This window comes from Eumetopias jubatus, unplaced genomic scaffold (genome assembly GCF_037043125.1).
Source record: "Eumetopias jubatus isolate StellerSeaLion01/CBP00866 unplaced genomic scaffold, mEumJub1_p1.0 scaffold_1, whole genome shotgun sequence".
NCBI classification, from domain to species: Eukaryota; Metazoa; Chordata; class Mammalia; order Carnivora; family Otariidae; genus Eumetopias; species Eumetopias jubatus.
The window spans coordinates 105619564-105639777 of record NW_028274807.1 but is presented as its reverse complement, the minus strand read 5'-3'; the positions used below and the strand labels follow the sequence as shown (position 1 = coordinate 105639777).

The following is a 20214-nucleotide window of genomic DNA, read 5'->3' as shown; positions in this document are numbered from 1 at the left end:
TGAAAATGATAAGGATTGAAAAAGTGCATTAACTTTATAAACATTCAAACAGATTTTAGTAATATAGTTTCTATATTTGGTGTGGTTGGAAAAAAAGGAAACAACTTCTCTTGGGGTTTTTTTGACCATTAGCTCAACTGAATAGTTTTAGCAATATATTTAAATCAGGCAAACACCTTGCTTTTATTGTGCAGTAACATTTAGAATGAAAGCACAGTAACTAATTCATTTTTCTCTTGACCAGTATTTCTTGGTATATTCAATTCCCTGCCTGATAGTCCGTGATACAAAAAGTAATAGAATAGAATAACTTTAAAAAAAATATGTATTTATTTGAGAGAGAAAGAAAGAATGTGCATGTGGGCATGAGTAGGGGAGGAGCAAAGGGAGAGAATCTTCAAGCAGACTCCCTGCTGAGTGTGGAGCCCAGCTAGGGGCTCATTTCAGGATCCAGAGATCATGACCTGAACCAAAACCAAGTGTTGGATGCTTAACCAACTGAGCCACCCAGGCACCCCTAGAATAGGGTAACTTTCTAAATGATAGTAATAGACCTCCTAAATTTCAAAATCTCCAACATAAATGGTGTTAATCCTGCTTTTATATAATCTTTGGAGGGCTTATAATACCTACAGGTAAAACCCAATGTTCTAAATAAATTAGGAAGTTCATTTTCTTTTATAAAATTGGAATTGAATATATTGAGAATATCAGAAACAGTGATTCTTTTCAAAATTGAGTAACTTATCTTTAGAAAAGGGAAATAAGTTAGTTAAATGAACATTATAAATAGACACAGGTTCTGGGTTACTAAAAAAATATGTTGAATGAATATTTTGAATGTTAGGTTCCTTTCTTTTCTTTTTCAGTCTACTAGTTGTTGCCAGAGACATTGTTCCATTAAAAAAATTACCTGGGCTAATAATTTTTTAATATACTGTCTGGTGATCATCTGCTGGTCAACTACCTCTCATAAATGCCTTGTACATAATGATGCTCAATAAATAATTTTTGAATCAATGAGTCTACTCATAAAACAGATGATCATTTTTGTCATCAGAAATCTTTTCTGCCTTGTCCTAGAAATCTGGTATTGAACCAGCAGGTGACTCCAGTTCTTCACTTTAGTCAGGCTGACCAGTTGGCTCTTCCAATAGTTCTGGCTCAGGTCTGCTAAGAAAGTCCCATTTATTTTATCCATTAATGCCATTGTGGGTGGTAGGATTGACTGAATTTTAAAGGTTAGACCAGGACTAGATTAAATAATTAATGCTGCTTTAAAATATTAAGACTGATAAAATGTTCACATTTTACATGTGATTTGTAGCATTTTAAATTCTTGAAAAAAACTGAGGCATATTGTTACTTTTATTGTGTTCTGGTTTTATCATTTTGAGTTATACTTTTAACTGCTTATTTTAAAAAAAATTTCAATAGATATGTGACTTTTGTTTATTTTTAGCTAAAAGATTATAAATTGGGAGTCTGGGGTCTGACATATAAAAGCATAGCATTTACTAAAAAGCAATTTTCGAAGTAACCATCTAACTAAACACTTAGTACAAATAAAAGTTTATAATCTACAAATAGAAATGATTACTGGTTTTATTCCTCACTAGTAGTTACATTGCATAGGAACAGGCAGTCTGGTGAAAATAAAAGCAAAATTTATAGGGTCAGTGATTTTGTTGCATTACTAAAAGCTGATTTTATAGTAATTTATCCTAAAAATTTCTACTAGAATACAGAAGAAAAGGAGCTTATCATCTCTCTAAATGTGGCAAACAAAAGAAGCATGAACTTTAGGTGCTCAGATATAATCATTTTATTTGTGGAGCCCAAAAGGAACTTTCCCTTTTTTTTTCTTTTAAGATTTTATTTATTTATTCATCAGAGAGAGAGAGAGAGAACACAAGCAGGGGGAGTGGCAGGCAGAGGGAGAAGCAGGCTCCCTGTCGAGCAAGGAGCCTGATGCAGGACTCCATCCCAGGACCCTGGGATCATGACTTGAGCCGAAGGCAGGCACTTAACCCACTGAGCCCCCCAGGTGTCCCAAAAGGAACTTTTAATAGATCAATGAACTATGTCTTTGAGTCACATTGCTCTTTTAAAATTATTCTGTCATTTACTTAATTGCAACTGGGCTTAATCACCTAGCCTCCAGAAAAATGTTCATCATGCTTTGTTTTTCCTGACATCATTTCCAACCTGTCTCTTGCCAAGGAGGTGATCAGGAGTGTGTGTGGTCTGCCTCAATTGGCTCAGCACATCTGCTATTCAGAATAAAATGCCTTTGAGAATGGGAATTAAGTTTAGAAGGCCTGTAAAATGGACACTAAAAAATAGTATGGAATATAAGTATACTTCACTTTCTGTAAATCTGTATATAAATCCAGTGCTCCAAAGCAATCTGTATTTGAAATATTTTAGGCAGTGTTTACTTTTAGAGGATTCCTATTGTGAATCTTTCATAAATTGTTTGAAATATAAAGTACTTACCTTTTTTTTTTTTAGAGATGGGAGGGGGAGAGAGGGAGAGGGAGAGAGAGAATCTTAAGCAGGTTCCACACCCAGTGTGGACCCCAGTGCAGGGCTCGATCTCACAACCCTGAGATCATGACCTGAGCCAAAATCAAGAGTTGGATGCTTTAGTGACTGAGCCACCCAAATGCCCCCTTACTTTTTTAATTTGTCAATCTAGACTCTGTCATCTGGCTTTATTTTGTTTTGTATTCTCAATCTCATAGTTTATCATATCACATCTTATTTTATACAGGTTTGTTGGTATACAATTACTACAAAATTCATTCATGTTAAGAGCACAATGTAATGATTTTTACATTGTAAGACCTACTAAGTTGGGCAACCTTTATCACATCCAATATTAGAACATTTGAGTCACTCCTAAGATTCTCATGCAATTTGCACTCAGTCTCTGTTCTTACCACCTGTCCTAACAATCACTAATCTTCTTTGTTTCTATAGATTTGCATTTTTCTGGACATTTTGGATATATGGAATCAGACAGTGTGGTCTGATTCTACTTTTTGTTTGTTTATTCATTCTTTTTTTGGATTCCACATGCAAGTGAAATCATATGGTATTTGTCTTTCTTAGTCTGATGTACTTTACTTAGCATAATACCCTCCAGCTCCATCTATGTTGTTGCAAATGGCATGATCTCATCCTTTTTATGGCTGCATAATATTCCATTGTTTAGAGATACCATATCTTCCTTATTCATTCATCTGTCAGTAGACATTTAGATTGCTTCCATATCTTGGCTATTGTAAATAATGCTGCAGTAAACATAGGGGTACATATACCTTTTGAATTAGCATATATTAATGCTCATTTATAATTTTCTTTTTCTTTAGGTAAATATCCAATAGTGGAAATATTGGATCATAAGATGTTTCTATTTTTAGTTTTTTGAGAAGCCTCATACTGTTCTCTACAGTGGCTGTATCAGTTTGCATTCCCACCAATCGTGCATGAGGGTTCCTTTTTCTCCACATCCTTGCCAACACTTGTTATTTCATGTCTTTTTTTAATCTAGCACATCTTCTTTTTTCATTCATCAGTGGATATGTGTGTGTAATGGAATATTACTCAGCTATCAAAAAGAATGAAATCTTGCCATTTGCAATGATGTGAATGGAGCTAGAGTGTATTATGCTAAGCGAAATAAGTCAGTCACAGAAAGACATACCATGTGGTTTCAATCATATGTAGAATTTAAGAAACAAAACAGATGAACATAGGGGAAGGGAAAAAAGGAAGGGGGGAACAAACCATAAGAGACTCTTAACTCTAGAGAACAAACTGAGGGTTGATGGAGGGAGGTGGGTGGGGGATGGGCTAGATGGGTGATGGGCATTAAGGAGGGCACTAGCTGTGATGAGCACTGGGTGTTATATGTAAGTGATGAATCACTAAATCCTACATCTGAAACCAATTTTACCATATATGTTAACTAATTAGAATTTAAATAAAAACTTGAAGTCAGTAAACAAACAAAAAGCCAAGATATGCCAAAAACTAGGCCTCTTGTGCCAAACAGTTATCCAAGTTTGTGGATGCAAAAAAAAAAAAAGCTCTTGAAGTAAATTAAAAGTGTTACTCCAGTGAACACATGAGTGATAAGGAAGCAAAACAGCCTTATTGCTGATATGGAGAAAGTTTTAGTGGTCTGGATAGAATATCAAACCAGCCCCAACAGTCTCTTAAGCCAAAGCCCAATCCAGAGCAAGGCCCCAACTCTTCAATTCTATCTATGAAGGCTGAGAAAGGTAAGGAAGTTGTTTAAGAAAAGTTTGAAGCTAGTGGTGGTTGGTTCATGACGTTGAAGAAAAGAAGCCATCTCTATAACATAAAAATGCAAGATGAAGGAGCAAGTGCTAATGTAGAAGCTATACAGCAAGTTTGCAGAAGATCTAGCTATGAAAAGTAATGAAGGTGGCCACACTACACAAGAGATTTGCAATATAGACAAAACAACTTCTGTTGGGAAAAGATGTCACCTAGGACTTTCTTAACTAGAGAGGAGAAGTCAATGCCTGTTTTTAAATTTCAAAAAAAGGCTGACTCTCTTGTTAGGGGCTAATGCAGCTGGTGACTTTAAGTTGAAGCCAATGCTCATTTATAAATTTGAAAATTCAAGAGCCCTTAAGAATTATGCTAAATCTACTCTGCCTATACTCTAGAAATAGAACAACAAAGCCTGGATGATAGCAAATATGTATACCATCTGGTTTACTAAATATTTTAAGCCTATTGTTGATGCTTACTGTTCAGAAAAAAATATTCCTTTCAAAATATGACTGCTCATTGACAAGGCACCTGGTCATCCAAGAGCTCTAATGGACATGTACAATTAGATTAATGTTTTCATGCCATCCATTCTGCAGCCCACGGATCAAAGAGTAATTTTGACTTTTAAGTCTTACTACTTAAGAAATACATTTTGTAAGGCTCTAGCTGCCATAGATTGTGATTGCTTTGATGGATTTGGGCAAAGTAAACTGAAAACTTTCTGGGAAAGATTTAACATCCTACATGCCATTAAGAACATTTGTGATTCATGGGAAGAGGTCAAAATATAAACATGAACAGGAGTTTACAAGAAGTTGATTCCAACCTTCATGGATGACTTTGAGGAGTTCAGGACTTCAGTGAAGGAAGTAACTGGTGTGGTGGAAAAAGCAAGAGAACTAAAGTTAGAAGTGGAACCTAAAGATAAGACTGAATTGCTATAATTTCATGATATAACTTTAACAGATGAGGAGTTGCTTCGTATGGATGAGCAAAGAAACTGGCTTCTTGGGATAGAATCTACTCTTGGTGAAGATGCTAGGAAGATTGTTGAGATGATAAAAAAGATTTAGAACATTACATAAACTTAGTTGATAAAGTGGTGGGCAGGATTTGAGGGCATTGACTCAAATTTTGAAAGAAGTTCTGTGGGTAAAATGCTTTCAAACAGCATTGCATGCTACAGAGAAATAATTTGTGAAAAGAAGAGTCAATTGGCATGGCATACTTCATTGCTATCTTATTTTAAGTCCTCTTTAGCATATTAAAGTCCTTTTGAAAACCTCCTTTTTTCCTTATCTCCCCTAACTCCCAAATGTATAATCAGTCATCCTCAAAACCCCAGGGCAGCAGCTCTTTTTGCCCACAGGTCCTGTCCCCATGCTTTAATAAAATCACCTTTTTCAAAAAAGAAAACAAAAGTCACCTTTTTTGTACCATCAAAAAAAAAAAAAGATACTTTCGCAGTCATCCCAACCTTCAGCAACCATCACCCTGATCAGTTTTAGCAGGCCATCAACATTGAGGCAACACCCTCCACCAGCAAAAAAGATTGTGACTCACTGAAAACGCATACAGTAGCATTTTTTTTAGCAATAAAGTATTTTTAATTAAGATGTATACATTGTTTTTTAAGACATGATACTTTTGCGCACTTAATAGACTACAGTATAGTGTAAACATAACTTTTATATGCACTGGGAAACCAAACAATTCATTTGACTCACTTTATTGTGAAGTTTGCTTTATTGTGGTGGTCTGGAACCAAACCTGCAATGTCTCCAAGTTATGCCTTTATAAGTCTTTGCACTCCTTTTAGAACTTATTTTTAGGTATTTTATTCTTGGTGTTATTATGAGTGGGATCGTTTTCTTAATTTTATTTTTGCAATTGACCACCGTTAGTATACAGACGTAAAACTGACTTTTGCATGTGGATCATATATCCTATAACCTGTGACATTGATGAACCTGTTTATTTGTTCTAGTATTTGGGCTGTGTGTGTGTGTGTGTGTGTATGTTCTTTAGGATTTTCTACATGGAGGATGTTTCTGTCTAGAGGAGTTTACCAATATTCCAACTCCTTTTACCCCTGCTCATTTAGTTGTCATTACCCTTACAACTGTCAGTCTTCATACTTACCGACTATTAAACACCAGGCCTTCAGTTCTTACAATACCATTCTAAATCCTCACTATTCTGCTTAGACTACTCAGCTCTCAGCAGCTATGTGTCTTCCTTTATATTTCACAAAGGGAGTTAATGTTATAAACACAGACATCATTTACTGTGAATGAAATGATGCTTAAATTTCAGATCCCTTCACTCAGGAGCCACTTCTAAGGTTCTCAGAGGGCCCCTACCAATAGTAAGGTGGCCTAATTGTAATTGGTTAAAATTCTTTTTCCACTCTGATTTCCCCTTTCTTAAACTTCTGATGTTGGTGTGCCATTGGGTAGTCACAAATATTTTGGGAGTCTGAGTAAGGGAAAATTGAGTTGAAAATACACTATTAAAGCTGCCATTTGGAAAGACATTTTAGAATGCCTCAATAATACAGTCAAGACACTGGGGCATCTGGGTGGCTCAGTTGGTCAAGCATCTGCCTTTGGTTCAGGTCATGATCCCAGGGTCCTGGGATCTAGTCCCGCATCAGGCTCCTTGCTTGGCAGGGAGCCTGCTTCTCCCTCTGCCTGCCTCTCCCCTCCTGCTTGTTCTCCCTCTCTCTCTCTGACAAATAAATAAATAAAATCTTTAAAACAAAAAAAGCAAAACATCACCGACTAAAAATTTGTATGTGTGTGAATTTTAAAAAATTAATGGAATAAAAACAAGAAAGATCAAGTTAAACATAGAAATTATTCTCACATAAAAATTGTAACTTTTTTTCAGATTATATTACAGGTAAATTCATTAAGAAAAAGATATTTTAAACAAAAGCTCTTGGATTATTTCATAATCCATTCAATGAAGTGGAGTTAATTATTCAAACACATTGAAGAAAGATTTAAGCGTCTTGCCGATTTACAAAAGCTACTATCACTGAATACAAGATAAAAATCATACCACTTCAAGGACATCTAAGATAAATTGGCTTATGAACTTCCTCATTTCAAAGACAATTTAAGCCTAGTCATTTTCTGAAAACACTTGAAATGTTCCTAATCTTATAATCATATAAAAAAATTTGATAAGTTTTTTCCAAATTGGACAATGTATATTTACAGTGTTATCAATAATGAACCATAAAGCTGAATCTTTCAAAACTACCAATAATAAAAAACTAATGGCCATACTAGATGAAAGGCTATATAATTTTTATATTTTCTCCACATAAAGTTATATAAAATGGTTCTCATATGGACAAGTGGTTGTAGGACATGTAGACAAAAATTGCAAAGAGGGTGCCTGGGTGGCTCAGTTGGTTAAGCCTCTGACTCTTGGTTTCGGCTCAGGTCATGATCTCAGAGTTGTGATATCAAGCCCCAAGTTGGGTTCTGTACACAGCACGGAGTCTGCTCTAGATTCTTTCCCTCTCCCTCCACCCCTTTCCACCACTGACGCATGGTGCACATGCTTGCTCTCTAAAAATAAATAAATAAATAAAATCTTCAAAAAATAAAAGGTATTGTAGAGCTGTTACTTATTAGGAAGTTATATTATTTTCCTGTATTTTGTGATATTGGTGGAATTCATCAACTTTAACATTTTTATTTGTAATGATTTTTCTCATTCTATGGATAATTACACACTTTTAACCTAATTTTGTAGTCACCTTTTTTTTTTTTTTTTTTTTAGAGAATGGTTGAGAGAGAGTGGGGGTGCAGAGGGAGAGGGAGAGAGAATCTTAAGTAGGTTCCACACCTAGCACGGGGCCAGAGGTGGGGCTCAATCTCACAACCCTGAGATCATGACCTGAGCCTAAATCAAGAGTCAGTCACTTAACCACCTAGGTGCCTCATGTAGATATCATTCTTATATTCTTTTTTTCAAGGAAGCTCTCCTCCCACTCACCACTAATCATATAAGATTTAGACTCCATAGAATATGGATCTGCTCTTGGCTAACAAGCTTGAATTTTCTCCCTACAGAAGCCCTTGAATCCACACCCAGTCTTTTTTTCTGTTAAATATTCTTGTAAGCCCTGACTCCCATGCACATGGCTTACTCTCAGGAGCTGCCTTACACCAAACCATTAGCCCCTTGACCTTGACTTAGTTCATAGCTCTTGTCTCCCTGTCTTACCAGTTTCTGGTTCTACATTCAGACTTCCCATTCTCACTTTTGGCCCCCTTGATTAAGTGATCTATTTTGACTCCTCCTCTGTTTTTTGAAATTAGCATCTCTCTTAGCTCCCAGCTCTGCAGGCTGATAGAGGCATCTCCTGTGGCTTCTCATCACTCAGGTGGACCTTAGTTACCAGTAGAATGACGCCACCCATTTTCCTGACAAAGGCTAATCTTTCAGCCTCTGCCCTACCTCTGTCCTTTCTAGGACTTTGCACAAGAAATTGACTACATCTTTTTTCTGTGTTTTTATTTAGCCTCTGACTGTACTTGTATTGTTACTTAGCTGTGTGCACACTCAGGTGTCTCCTGTCTTAACAAACCATTCTACTCTGTATTTTCCTCTTTCTCTTCTTGCCACTTAAGTCAAAGTTCTTGATTGCTGGTATCACCTGTTTTGTCACTTCTGCTTTGTTTCTCTGTTCTTTCCTACCTAATGCCTCTCTCTGAGATCACCAGAGGCCTCCTTAATTCCAGATACAGTGCACTCTGTTCAGCCTTTATCTGAAGGCTTAAACACTGACCACTACTTTTTTGTTTAAATTCTCTTATTTCTTGGATTTCAGATATTAATTCTTTTGGTTTTTCTTCTCTTTTACTCCCTCGTTTTTTTTTGAGAGATTCTTTTCTGTTTTAGTCCCATAAAACATTAGTGTTATCCAGTGTCTTATCCTCAGCACTTCTTACTTCTTCATTCCTCCAGCTGGGTGATCTATTATTTTTACTCATTCATTCATCAGTATTTGTTGAGCATATATTATGTGGTAGGTACTGTGCTAGGTGCTTGGGAAACTGTGATGAATAAGACAGATGTAGTCTCTGCATTATAGATTTAGTCCATTCAGGAAGATAATTATTAACCAAATAATTACAATTCCATGGCTTCAGTCATCATTTTTTTGCTAATAACTCCCAGATCTATGCCTGAATCTTTTTTGATTATTAGGTAAATTATAGCCAGAACATCTGAAGTAATAAAATCACTGAGATTGCAGAAAATCTGTGATTACTTTTGAACTGTGACATTTCACGAAGCAAAAGCACTAGATCAATCACTTTAAAAGGTATTCTTTATTATCCTAGGTTTTATACATACCTGGAGAACCATGGTATGTAGCAAGAATACTGTCTAAGAATCTGAGATTCTCATTTTGGCTCTGTGATTAAGTCACTTTGACCTAATTTTCTTCACTAAGTATTTACTGTTGAATGAATTTAAAACATTAATTGAATTAATGTGTATGAAAAAGTTAGCTGTCTTTCTTTATAGTTAAAATAATGGAAATGAGTTGGGGTGACCATATACCTGTTTTCCTGGGATGGTTCCAGTTTATATCTGTCATCTCAGCAAAATACAAATAGCACCTCCTTTTACATTCAAAATTGTCTCCATTTAGACAGTAGATTATATGGTCATTCTCAAACCATTTTTCAAAGAAAACCATTTTTTCAAAGAAATATTTGTTATGCTTGCTATTTTAAAAATTTCTAATTTTTTAAACTATTTTACAGTCAAAGATTGGTGGAGTACAAATATTTCTGGAATAAGACTCTTTCATTACTTACTTTTACTAAAAGGGAGCTAACCAGTATTAAAAATGAAGTATATGATAATTTTCAAAACTGGACTTCACTGAAAGGAGAAGTTTTTCTACAAATTAAATCCATAAGTGAAACAGCCTTGACAGGTTTGTTGTATATATTTAGAATGTAATCATCTTTTTTTTTGCTATATTGTACATCATAAGTAATGAAATAATCCTTCATTTTATCTGATGGGACTTATGATCAACTTTTAAATTTGTTGTTGGTTGGTAAACTGGCTGGCCATTATGACTTCTTTGAGCCCTAAAATTCAATAATTATAGGCCGATCTAAAATAAACCATGATACATCTATCTTGAGCTGTGACCAGAAGTCTGTTTATTACTGTTAAATGTGCCAATTTGTATTTTAAAACTTTTTCTTCTGTTCATGATTTAGTATTTTATGTCGGATCAGCCTTCCCTCAGATAACTGATAAATTCTGGACAGAATAACGACTTAAAAACACTGGAGAGTGACCAAAACCAAGCACATAACAGAGGGAATGTCAAATATTGAAAGAATGCATATTGCTAAGTGAAAGATGCCAACCTGGAGTGAAAAGGCTACATACTATATGATTCTAACTAAATGACATTCTGGAAAGGGTAAAACTATAGATATAGTAAAGAAATCTGTTTTTGCCAGGGTGGGAGGGGAAGAATAGGTTGAGCATGGAAGATTCTTAGAGCAATGAAAATATTTTGTATGATACTACAATGGTGGATACATGTCTTTATACATTTGTCAAAACCCATAGAATATAAACATCGAGAGTGAATCCTAATATAAACTAAGGATTTGAGGGTGAATATGATGTGTAGGTTCACTGATTATAAGAAATGTCCCACTCTGGTGCAGGATTTTGAGGCTATGCATGTGTGAAGACAGAATTTATATGGAAATTCTCTGTACTTTCTGCTTAATTTTACTATGAACCTAAAACTGACATATTTTTTTAAAAGGCTATGAATTTTTTTTAGTTAAAAGAAGAGAATGGAACTGGGTGAATTCCCTGGGGTTTGGTTTTTATTTTTGTTTGTTTGTTTAAGGCTATTAGATTGAGGGCAGGGTACAGTGTGTTCCATGCAGGGAAGCTAAAACTCTGATATAAATCTATAGTCTTTTGGCTTGAAGATTGGAGGACATAGATTAAGGCAGCCTCTGAGAAAGAATATTCCAGAAAAGAGATGATCAGAGAGGAAGAGCTCAGAGTTTGCATGTAAGCTCTTTCCAAATCTTTGGCCTATTCCTGAAATACATGTGCACAGGGAAGACTTGAAATAACCCATCAAAGGCCAAAATAATTGATATTTTCGCTGCTGCTTACCCAAGGGGAGACATATTTTACAGTTTGAGTTCAGCCAAGTTAACTGCTTGTTAAAATAAAACAATGTCAAAATCACTACCCTTTAGAGGAACATAACAATTCAGGGTCTCCATAACATAACATCCCCAATGTTCAGGATACAACCCAAAATTTCTTGGTATGGGAAGAAACAGGAAAACATGGCCCATACTCAAGAGATTAGTCAGCAGAGACCAACCCTGAGTTGATCCAGGTGATAGAAGTAACTAACCAGGATTTCAAATTAGCTGTTAACTATGTTTAATGACATAAAGGAAAATAAGCTAGTAATGAGTGAAAAGATAGAATATCTCAGAAAACTATTAAAAATTGGATATTCAAGAATGGAAAAATACAATATCTGAAATAAAAATTTACTGGATAGACTTCTATAGCATATTGTGATTATAGAAAAAAGAACTGGTGAATTTAAGAGAGATCAGTAGAAATTATTCATTTTGAAGAACAGAGATAAACATTGAAAAAAAATGAACAGAACCCCAGGGCCCTTAGGATGGATTAAAATATACCATAAGTGATAAATATGGGTAAGTAAAAAAGACTTCTTTCCTTTGAATTTAAAAAAATTGTATATTCTTATTTAAAGTAGGAATTATTATATGTGGGTTTTATAAAGTATGTTGATTTAACTTATGACAGCTAGAACATAAAGGATGGAGAGAAGGAGTAAATAGACCCAAATGGTTGCACTCTTTTTGTATTTTATGTGATATAATGCAATATATATATGTAGACTAAAAAGGATATATAACTCATAAAGCAACCACTAAAAAATAAATACAAAAAGACAAAGCTAAAAAGATAATAAACTAAAAAGTGACTCTTTTAAAAGTGTCCAAACAGTGGAGAATTAATGTCACCTGTCTCTAAGATTTATATGCATAATGGCATATGGATCATCAGTGGATCACTGGAACAAAATAGCCAGGTAAATGATCCTATTTGTATGATTATTTCACTTTTGACAAATGTGCCAAAACAATCCAATGGGAGAAAGAAATTCTACAGTATCTATACTGTATACTATTCTATAGTATCATACAAAGTATTTTCATTTCTCTAAGAAATTCTACAAATTGTAATAGAACAACTAAATACCCATATGGGAAAATATACCTCAACTCCTTCATTACATTGTACATGAAATTAATTCAAGATAAATTGTAAAACTAAATATAAAAGCTAAAACTATCGAAGAAGAAATAGAGCAAAATGTCTTCATGAATTGGTAGTAAATGAAGGTTTATTAGATAGAGCATAGAAGTAAGAAAAATACCAAAAATTGATGTGTTAGACTTTATCAAAATTAAAAACTTCTATTCATCAAAAGATGCTGTTAAGAAAATGAATAGGTAAGCCACACACAGAAAAGATACCTAAAAAAAAAAAACATGTGACAAAGAACAGCTGTCCAGCCTACATAAAGAACACTGACAAGTCAGTAACAAAAGGACAAAAAATCCAATCAAAAATGGCCAAAAAATCCAATCAAAAATGGCCAAAAGCAGACACTTTACAAGGAAACACATACAAATGACCAATAAGGACATGAAAAAGTGCTCAACGTTATTGGTCAAAAGGGAAATGCAGATGTCAATAGTATATACCCACCAAATTGGTTAAAATGAAAAAGATTTAAAACAGTAGATGTTGGTGAGGAAGGACAGCAACTGGAACTCTTATGCAAATAAGTGAGAGTATAAAATGTTATAGCCACTTTGAAAAAAGATCTGACAGGTATTTTTTATAAAACTAAATATACACATATCCAATGATCCTTGAAATTTTTCTCTTTGGTATTGATGCCCTCCTGCAAGTAAAAACGTATGTCCACACATTTATCCTAAAGAAGTATTCCTTGTGGCAGGCTTGTAGCCTTAAATAAGGGAAGAAAATTAATGTTCTTATAGTTTAAATATATTTATTAATATAAAACTAATATAAAATATATTTCTATATATAAATTTAGACCCACATGCATAGGCTGAACTGATTTTTATGGTATGGTATTCCATTTATTTATTTTTTCTTTTTTTATATATTTTTAAATTTAAATTCAATTAATTAACATATATTATTGGTTTCAGAGGTAAAGGTCAGTGATTCACCAGTCTTATATAATACCCAGTGCTCATTACATCATATGCCCTCTTTAATGTCCATCACCCAGTTACCCCATCCCCCCATCCCCGTCCCTGCCCGCAATCCTCAGGTTGTTTCCTATGATTTAAGAGTCTCTTATGGTTTGTCTCCCTCTCTGGTTTCATCTTGTTTTATTTTTTCCTCTCTTCCCTTATGATCCTCTGTTTTGTTTCTTAGATTACACATATCAGTGAGATTCATATGATTATCTTTCTCTGATTGACTTATCTCACTTATCATAATACGCTCTAGGTCTATTCACGTCATTGCAAATGGCAAGATTTCATTTTTTTGATGGCTGAATAGTATTCTATTGTATGTATATATGTGTGTGTGTGTGTGTGTGTGTGTGTGTATACATATACACACACACACACACACCCCACATCTTTTTTATCCATTCATCTGTCAATGGACATCTCAGCTCTGTCCATAGTTTGGCTATTGTGGACATTGCTGCTATAAACATTGGGGTGCACGTGCCCCTTTGGATCACTACATTTGTATCTTTGGGGTAAATACCCAGTAGTGTAATTGCTGGGTCCTAGGGTAGCTCTATTTTCAACTTTTTGAGGAACCTCCATACTGTTTTCCAGAGTGGCTGCACCAGCTTGCATTCCCACCAACAGTGTAGGATGGTTCCCCTTTCTCCGCATCACTGCCAACATCTGTTGTTTCCTGACTTGTTAATTTTAGCCATTCTGACCAGTGTGAGATAGTATCTCATTGTGGTTTTGATTTGTATTTCCTTAATGCTAAGTGATGTTGAGCATTTTTTCATGTGTCTGTTGGCCAGTTGGAGAAATGTCTGTTCATGTCTTCTGCCCATTTCTTGACTGGATTATTTGTTCTTTGGGTGTTGAGTTTGATAAGTTCTTTATAGATTTTGGATACTAGCCCTTTATCTGATAAATATATTTATAAATATAAATATATTTATTAATATATTAATATATTTTAATATATTAAATATATTTATATATATAAATTTAGACCCACATAAGTATGCTAAACTGATTTTTGACAGAGGTAAGCAAGCAGTTCAGTGGAGGAAGGACAGCCTAGCCCCCCCCTTTTTTTTTAACAGATTGAAAGTAATAACAGAGACAGTGGAGTAACTGGAGTAATTACTAGAGTAATTGGTTACCCATAGGCAAAAAAAAAAAAAAGAATGCTTGACCAAAACCATGTGCCTTATACAAAAATTAATTCAAAATGGATCATAGATCTAAAGGAAACTAGAAAACTAGAAAATCTTTGGGACCTGATATTCTCAGACTTGAACTAAAAGTATGATACATAAAAGGAAAACTTGATAAATAGAACCTCAACAAAATTAAGTTTTGCTCTGTGAAAGACCCTGTTAAGAGGATGAAGAGGCAAGTTACAGATCAGGAGAAAATATTTGTGGACCACACAAAGGACTTTTATCTAGAATACATGAAAAACTCTCAAAACTCTACATTTTAAATAAACAGACTCATTAGGAAATGGGCAAATTATATCAGCAAAAATTTCATCGAAGAGGATATGCAGATGGAAAAAGCACATGAAAAATTGTTTAACATCATTAGCCAATTAGGGAAATGGAAATTATAACATAATGAAATGAAATACACATCTATTAGAATGTCTAAAATTGTGGAGGTTTCCTAAAAACATAATAACCTAAAATAATTTTAAGTCCACGTGGCTAAGCTAACAGGACTAAGAAGAACAGAAAAATCTTATCAAGATACAGAAATTGATTATATCAGATTAAAACTAATAATTGTACTTACATTAGCTAACATTATATAATACTTAGTCTAAATCTAAAAACCTATATTATCTATAAACTTTGACAGTATTACAAGCATTTTACATGATAAATACTTTTTTTTTTAAATACCAGCTTTTATTTGTGATCTACATGGATATATCATTATGGGGTGAGTTGATTGTGCATGGCATAGTTCTTCAATTGAAAAGACACAAAAACATGAAACATTTTTATAAGAAGTAAAATAACCTCCTAATTCATAATCCTAATTCCTTTATCCTAACATAATTGTTTTCATTTTCCCACTTTATCTTCTAGTCCAACACATGCTCATTTATTTTTGGCATATTTGTAATCACAATCTAAATGCCAATTTATATTCTAAAATGTAGTGTTATTTACTGAATTTTGTCACTCCCCCAAATTCATATATTGAAGTCCCAATCCCTCAGAATATAACTGTATTTAGAGTTAGGGTCCTTAAAGAAATAAATTTAAGTAGGTGGGCTCTAATCTAATATGATTGGTGTTTCTAAAAAAAAAAGAGGAAATTTGGAAACAGACACATACAGAGGGAAGAGTCTTGAAGACACAGGAAGAAGATGGCCATTTACAAGCTAAGAAGAAAGGCCTGGAAGAGATCCATCCTTCGTGGCCCTCAGAAGATACCAACCCAGCTGATTCCTTGATCTCAGACTTTTTAGCCTCCAGAACTGTGAAAAAAGCAATCTCTGTTGATTAAGCTACCCAGTCTGTGGTACTTTGTTACAGCAGCCCTAACAAATTAATAAATATCATGAACCACATAAACATTGCACAACATTATTCGAGATACTTTAAAAGATTTGCACATTAAAATTTAGGTTTAAAATCAAAGTCCAAAACAGAAACAATATTCCTAGAAAACGCATTGCTTAATATTTTCTTGCTGACAAAGTATGTTAATTATTGAATAGCAGATATGAGTGAAATATTTCTTACCCCTCTAATGAGTGGCTTTCTCTTTATGTAATCAAGACTTTTTTAAGTTCAAATGTCATAGATTAGGTTTTCTTAAACCAGAGCACACCTATTTTAATAAGAGAAATTTCAGGAAAAAAATATTTTTAGTGTAGAATCACCACACTAAAGGTAGGATATTTTAAGTGTATAATCAGTTTGCTTCCATTCTCAAAGTAACTTGATTGAATAGCTCTTGAACTTTTAAAATTCAGGTTCTGAATTAGGTTTAGAAATGTAGTCCACATTTTTCGTAAAATTGAAGAAATTGGGGATAGAATAGGCCTATTTGCTTATCCTATTAAAACACACAATTGCTTGTGTGTGTTTATTGCTTTATCTAGTCTGACATTAAATAATCTGGGGCTCAAAATGCTTGCCTATGAAGTGAAGGTAAGGTAAGACAAAAAAAAATATTCAGGATGTTCAACTAGTATATCAGAAACTACTTAGAAGTTTTGCTCAATAATGACTTTACTCATTTGGTAACTATCTATTGAGCTCCTGTTATTTCTAGGACATCACTGGTAATAATTATGGGTGGAATAAAAATTAAGATATTATCTCTGGCCTAAAATAACTTACAGTCTAATAGTTGATCATATGTATACATATGATCAGTGCAGTAAAAATGGTGTAAATTGGAGCAAGTTCTAGGAAGATCTAAGTCACTTCCAGATTGGGTCAGAAAAGATTTCTAGGCCGTGGTAGCATATGGGCAGTGGCAGGCCAAATGAATGAGGTTAGGAGGACCTTCTCCGTGGGGGTGCTGAGACAGGGGAAACACAAGGTGGGTACAATGGCCAGAATAGGTTAACCTGGTGGAGATCATAACTTCTGAACTCCAAATTGGGACACATGACTGACAGATACGAAGTTGTAGAATGATGAATGTAGGATTGAATATTTGACAGTAGGATTGCCAAACAAGAGGGATGTGTAATTTGCCAAGGGTGAGTTAATTCTCTCCAAATTCATTGAGTTTACTCTCCTAATTCCATGTTAGAAACACAGCTCCTGTTAGTTTGGAAATCTTGCTGTACTTTTCCATGTGTTAGAATATATTTCACAAATAAATTTGTATTGCAGATTTTTATTCTTTTAATGTCAGATAGAAAGTCATGTTGACATGAGTAGTTATTTTAGACAGATAGTAGTGTACACTTACAGAGTCAGCCTACTAACCTAAGCAGTATCATTCTGGCAAATGAAAAATAGGTGACAGCATGTGCAGGCTCCTCTGCAGTGTCATTCTGACTTAAACATAGATATGATTAGGATAGGATACAATTTATTCAGCACAAGGAGCCACCTTTATGGATACAGAAATACGCAAGACTTTTTAGGCATGAAGAAAAACTGCAACCTCCATATTTTTTAAAACCCTCTTCTTTAAAAATTTTATGCACTAGTGTGTGATCAGTTTTCCTTGTACAAATGGGTACATATCCATAAGTATTTAGAAGCATATAGTTATTTCTAGGAAAAAGATTTCCATATAAAGTAATCATTGGAATATAGAAAACCTTACTTATTTGGTCTTTTTCAATTTATTTCTCCAGGTTTTCCTTTTTTTTAAAAAAAGATTTTATTTCCTTGGGAGAGAGAGCATGAGTGGGGTGAGGGGCAGAGGGAGAAGCAGGCTCCGCATTGAGCAGGGAGCCCAATGTGGGGCTCGATCCCGGGACTCCAGGATCATGACCTGAGCCGAAGGTAGACACTTAACTGACTGAGCCACCCAGGCGCCCCACCAGGTTTTCCATTTTGAGCAATAATTAAAAGTGAAGAAAATGCTAGACCCCTTGTGCTCATGCCCTAGATCTGTCTTAAAGGTCATGTTTTCTTCCCGTCATACTCTTTACCCACAGAAAGATATTTTGCTTTTCTCTCCTTGGACCACATTCCTAATCCTATCCATCACCATCCTTTAAGGCATGTTCTCTTCTCTGTGTTCTGTCTAGCCTACCACTTTACTTCTCCTGTAACCACTTGCCAGCCATATTGCCTCTGCTGCCATGTCTGTTTTATGGATCTCTGATTCTGGTTTTCACTCGCCCCTGTGGCTGCTATTTCTGCCATGGTGGCTCCAAGACCAAGCCAAACTCCTCTGATACCCAGTCACGTGCTAAACCCATCACATGGCCCAGGACAAGCTAACCAAGGAAGGGGATTCCAAGTGAACTCTCTGAAAAAGCAGACTGTCCAGATTTGCATGTAGATCATATCCTCATCAATTCAAATTAATTGTGGTTGTACAAATTTTATAGTATTTTATCATTGTGTGGTTCTTTAAATGTTTTAATACTGGTTTAAGACAGTAGTGCTGAAGAGACTGATTAAGGGAGAGCTTGATAATTATTCTGAAGGATAATATGCTCCATGCATTTCTCACAAAATTATATAAAATTAGCACATTTAAATCTACATAATGCTATGAAGGCATATTTTTATTAAGCTTAATCTAAGTAGATAGAATAATGACAAGTGATTGCTATAATGAAATTCTGGTCTCATTTTGAGGCCACAGAGTATTATTAGAATCATTAAGGTATATTAACTAATACTTTCTGCCCATAAATTTATTAGTTTTAGACACTGCATCATTTTATTCCTCTCCATCCCTACTGCCTTTCTTCATAATTTGTATAGAATGTACCCTAGTTATTCTCCTAGAAATGCCACCCAACCAGCTCATGCTAGCACATTTAAATTTACTTTTCTAAATCATGTTGCCAAGAAAACAATTTAATTTCAATAAAACTCAGAACATTATGCAGATATTGTGTTACTCATTTATGTGAATATTTGAAAAGCAGGATGGATTGCCATTTAATACAATTTAAAGGCTAAACTACTAAAAGTTTTCATACATCATTTAGCAATATAATCGTTTTTCTTATTTCTTTTTTCAGAATAACTACTAAATTTAAATTTTTTTGGTTAGGTGTCATTATGCTGACAGAGAAGTCATCTTGACTTTCAACTATTAATTTTCTAAAAGGAAATAATCATTCTATGGGGAAATGATTTATGATTCAATTTTGTGTATTTGTAAACTTTACATTTTCCTTACAGAAATAGAGATACTAAAGAAAAGTTTGACGGTGTCCCAGAGAAATAAGATATGCCTTGAAGAGGAAATGAAAAATCTGAAATTGTTGTCAGATGCAGACATGTTGAGGTCTCAGCAGATTCAGACATCCAAACAACAGGAAGTAAACTTGCAAACCAGATGCCATGACTTGCAAAAAGAAGTACTAGGTAAAAGAGAATTATTTTTTGCTGCTGTTAGCAACTAGCCATAATAAAATCTTGCTTTAATTAGTTTGTGTTGCAAAATTAGTAACTATGTCAATAACTGTGTCTGTGATCAATGTTTACTATCTTCCCTTCCCATTCTGCTATTTAGAGTGATGAGACTTAAGTGAATATACTCTTTCATTTTCCCAAATGAAAATATTAAAAATTGTGTTTTGGGCACCTTGGGCAAAGTTTTAAATTTCTACCTCAGATGAATAAGTGTCTTGGCACTAAGGCTTTGGAATTTGTACTTTTCCCTAGAGGCAGTAGGAATTGTTGAAAATTGGTAATCTGGAGAATGATATAATACAAGCAGTGTTTTAGCAAAATTGAGCTATTAGCAGTGATTGGAGGTGTTCCAAACATCAAGCAGTTGGATCCAAGTAGCCATTTAGAAACTATCTTTGCTGGTAACCCAGGCCTAGACTAACTGTAAGAAACTGAAGTAGAAAAGGAAC

General features: G+C 34.5%; 1 protein-coding gene across 1 annotated transcript in view; it reads left to right on the top strand.

Moving 5' to 3' along the window:
- Positions 1-20214, top strand: part of LEKR1 (leucine, glutamate and lysine rich 1) — a 187852-nt gene that overhangs the window by 77968 nt on the left and 89670 nt on the right. Inside the window, exons 5-6 of the mRNA XM_028103184.2 lie at positions 10113-10288; positions 19532-19717. Of these exons, the coding sequence (XP_027958985.1) occupies positions 10113-10288; positions 19532-19717 (362 nt within the window). The remainder of the gene's footprint in view (positions 1-10112; positions 10289-19531; positions 19718-20214) is intronic.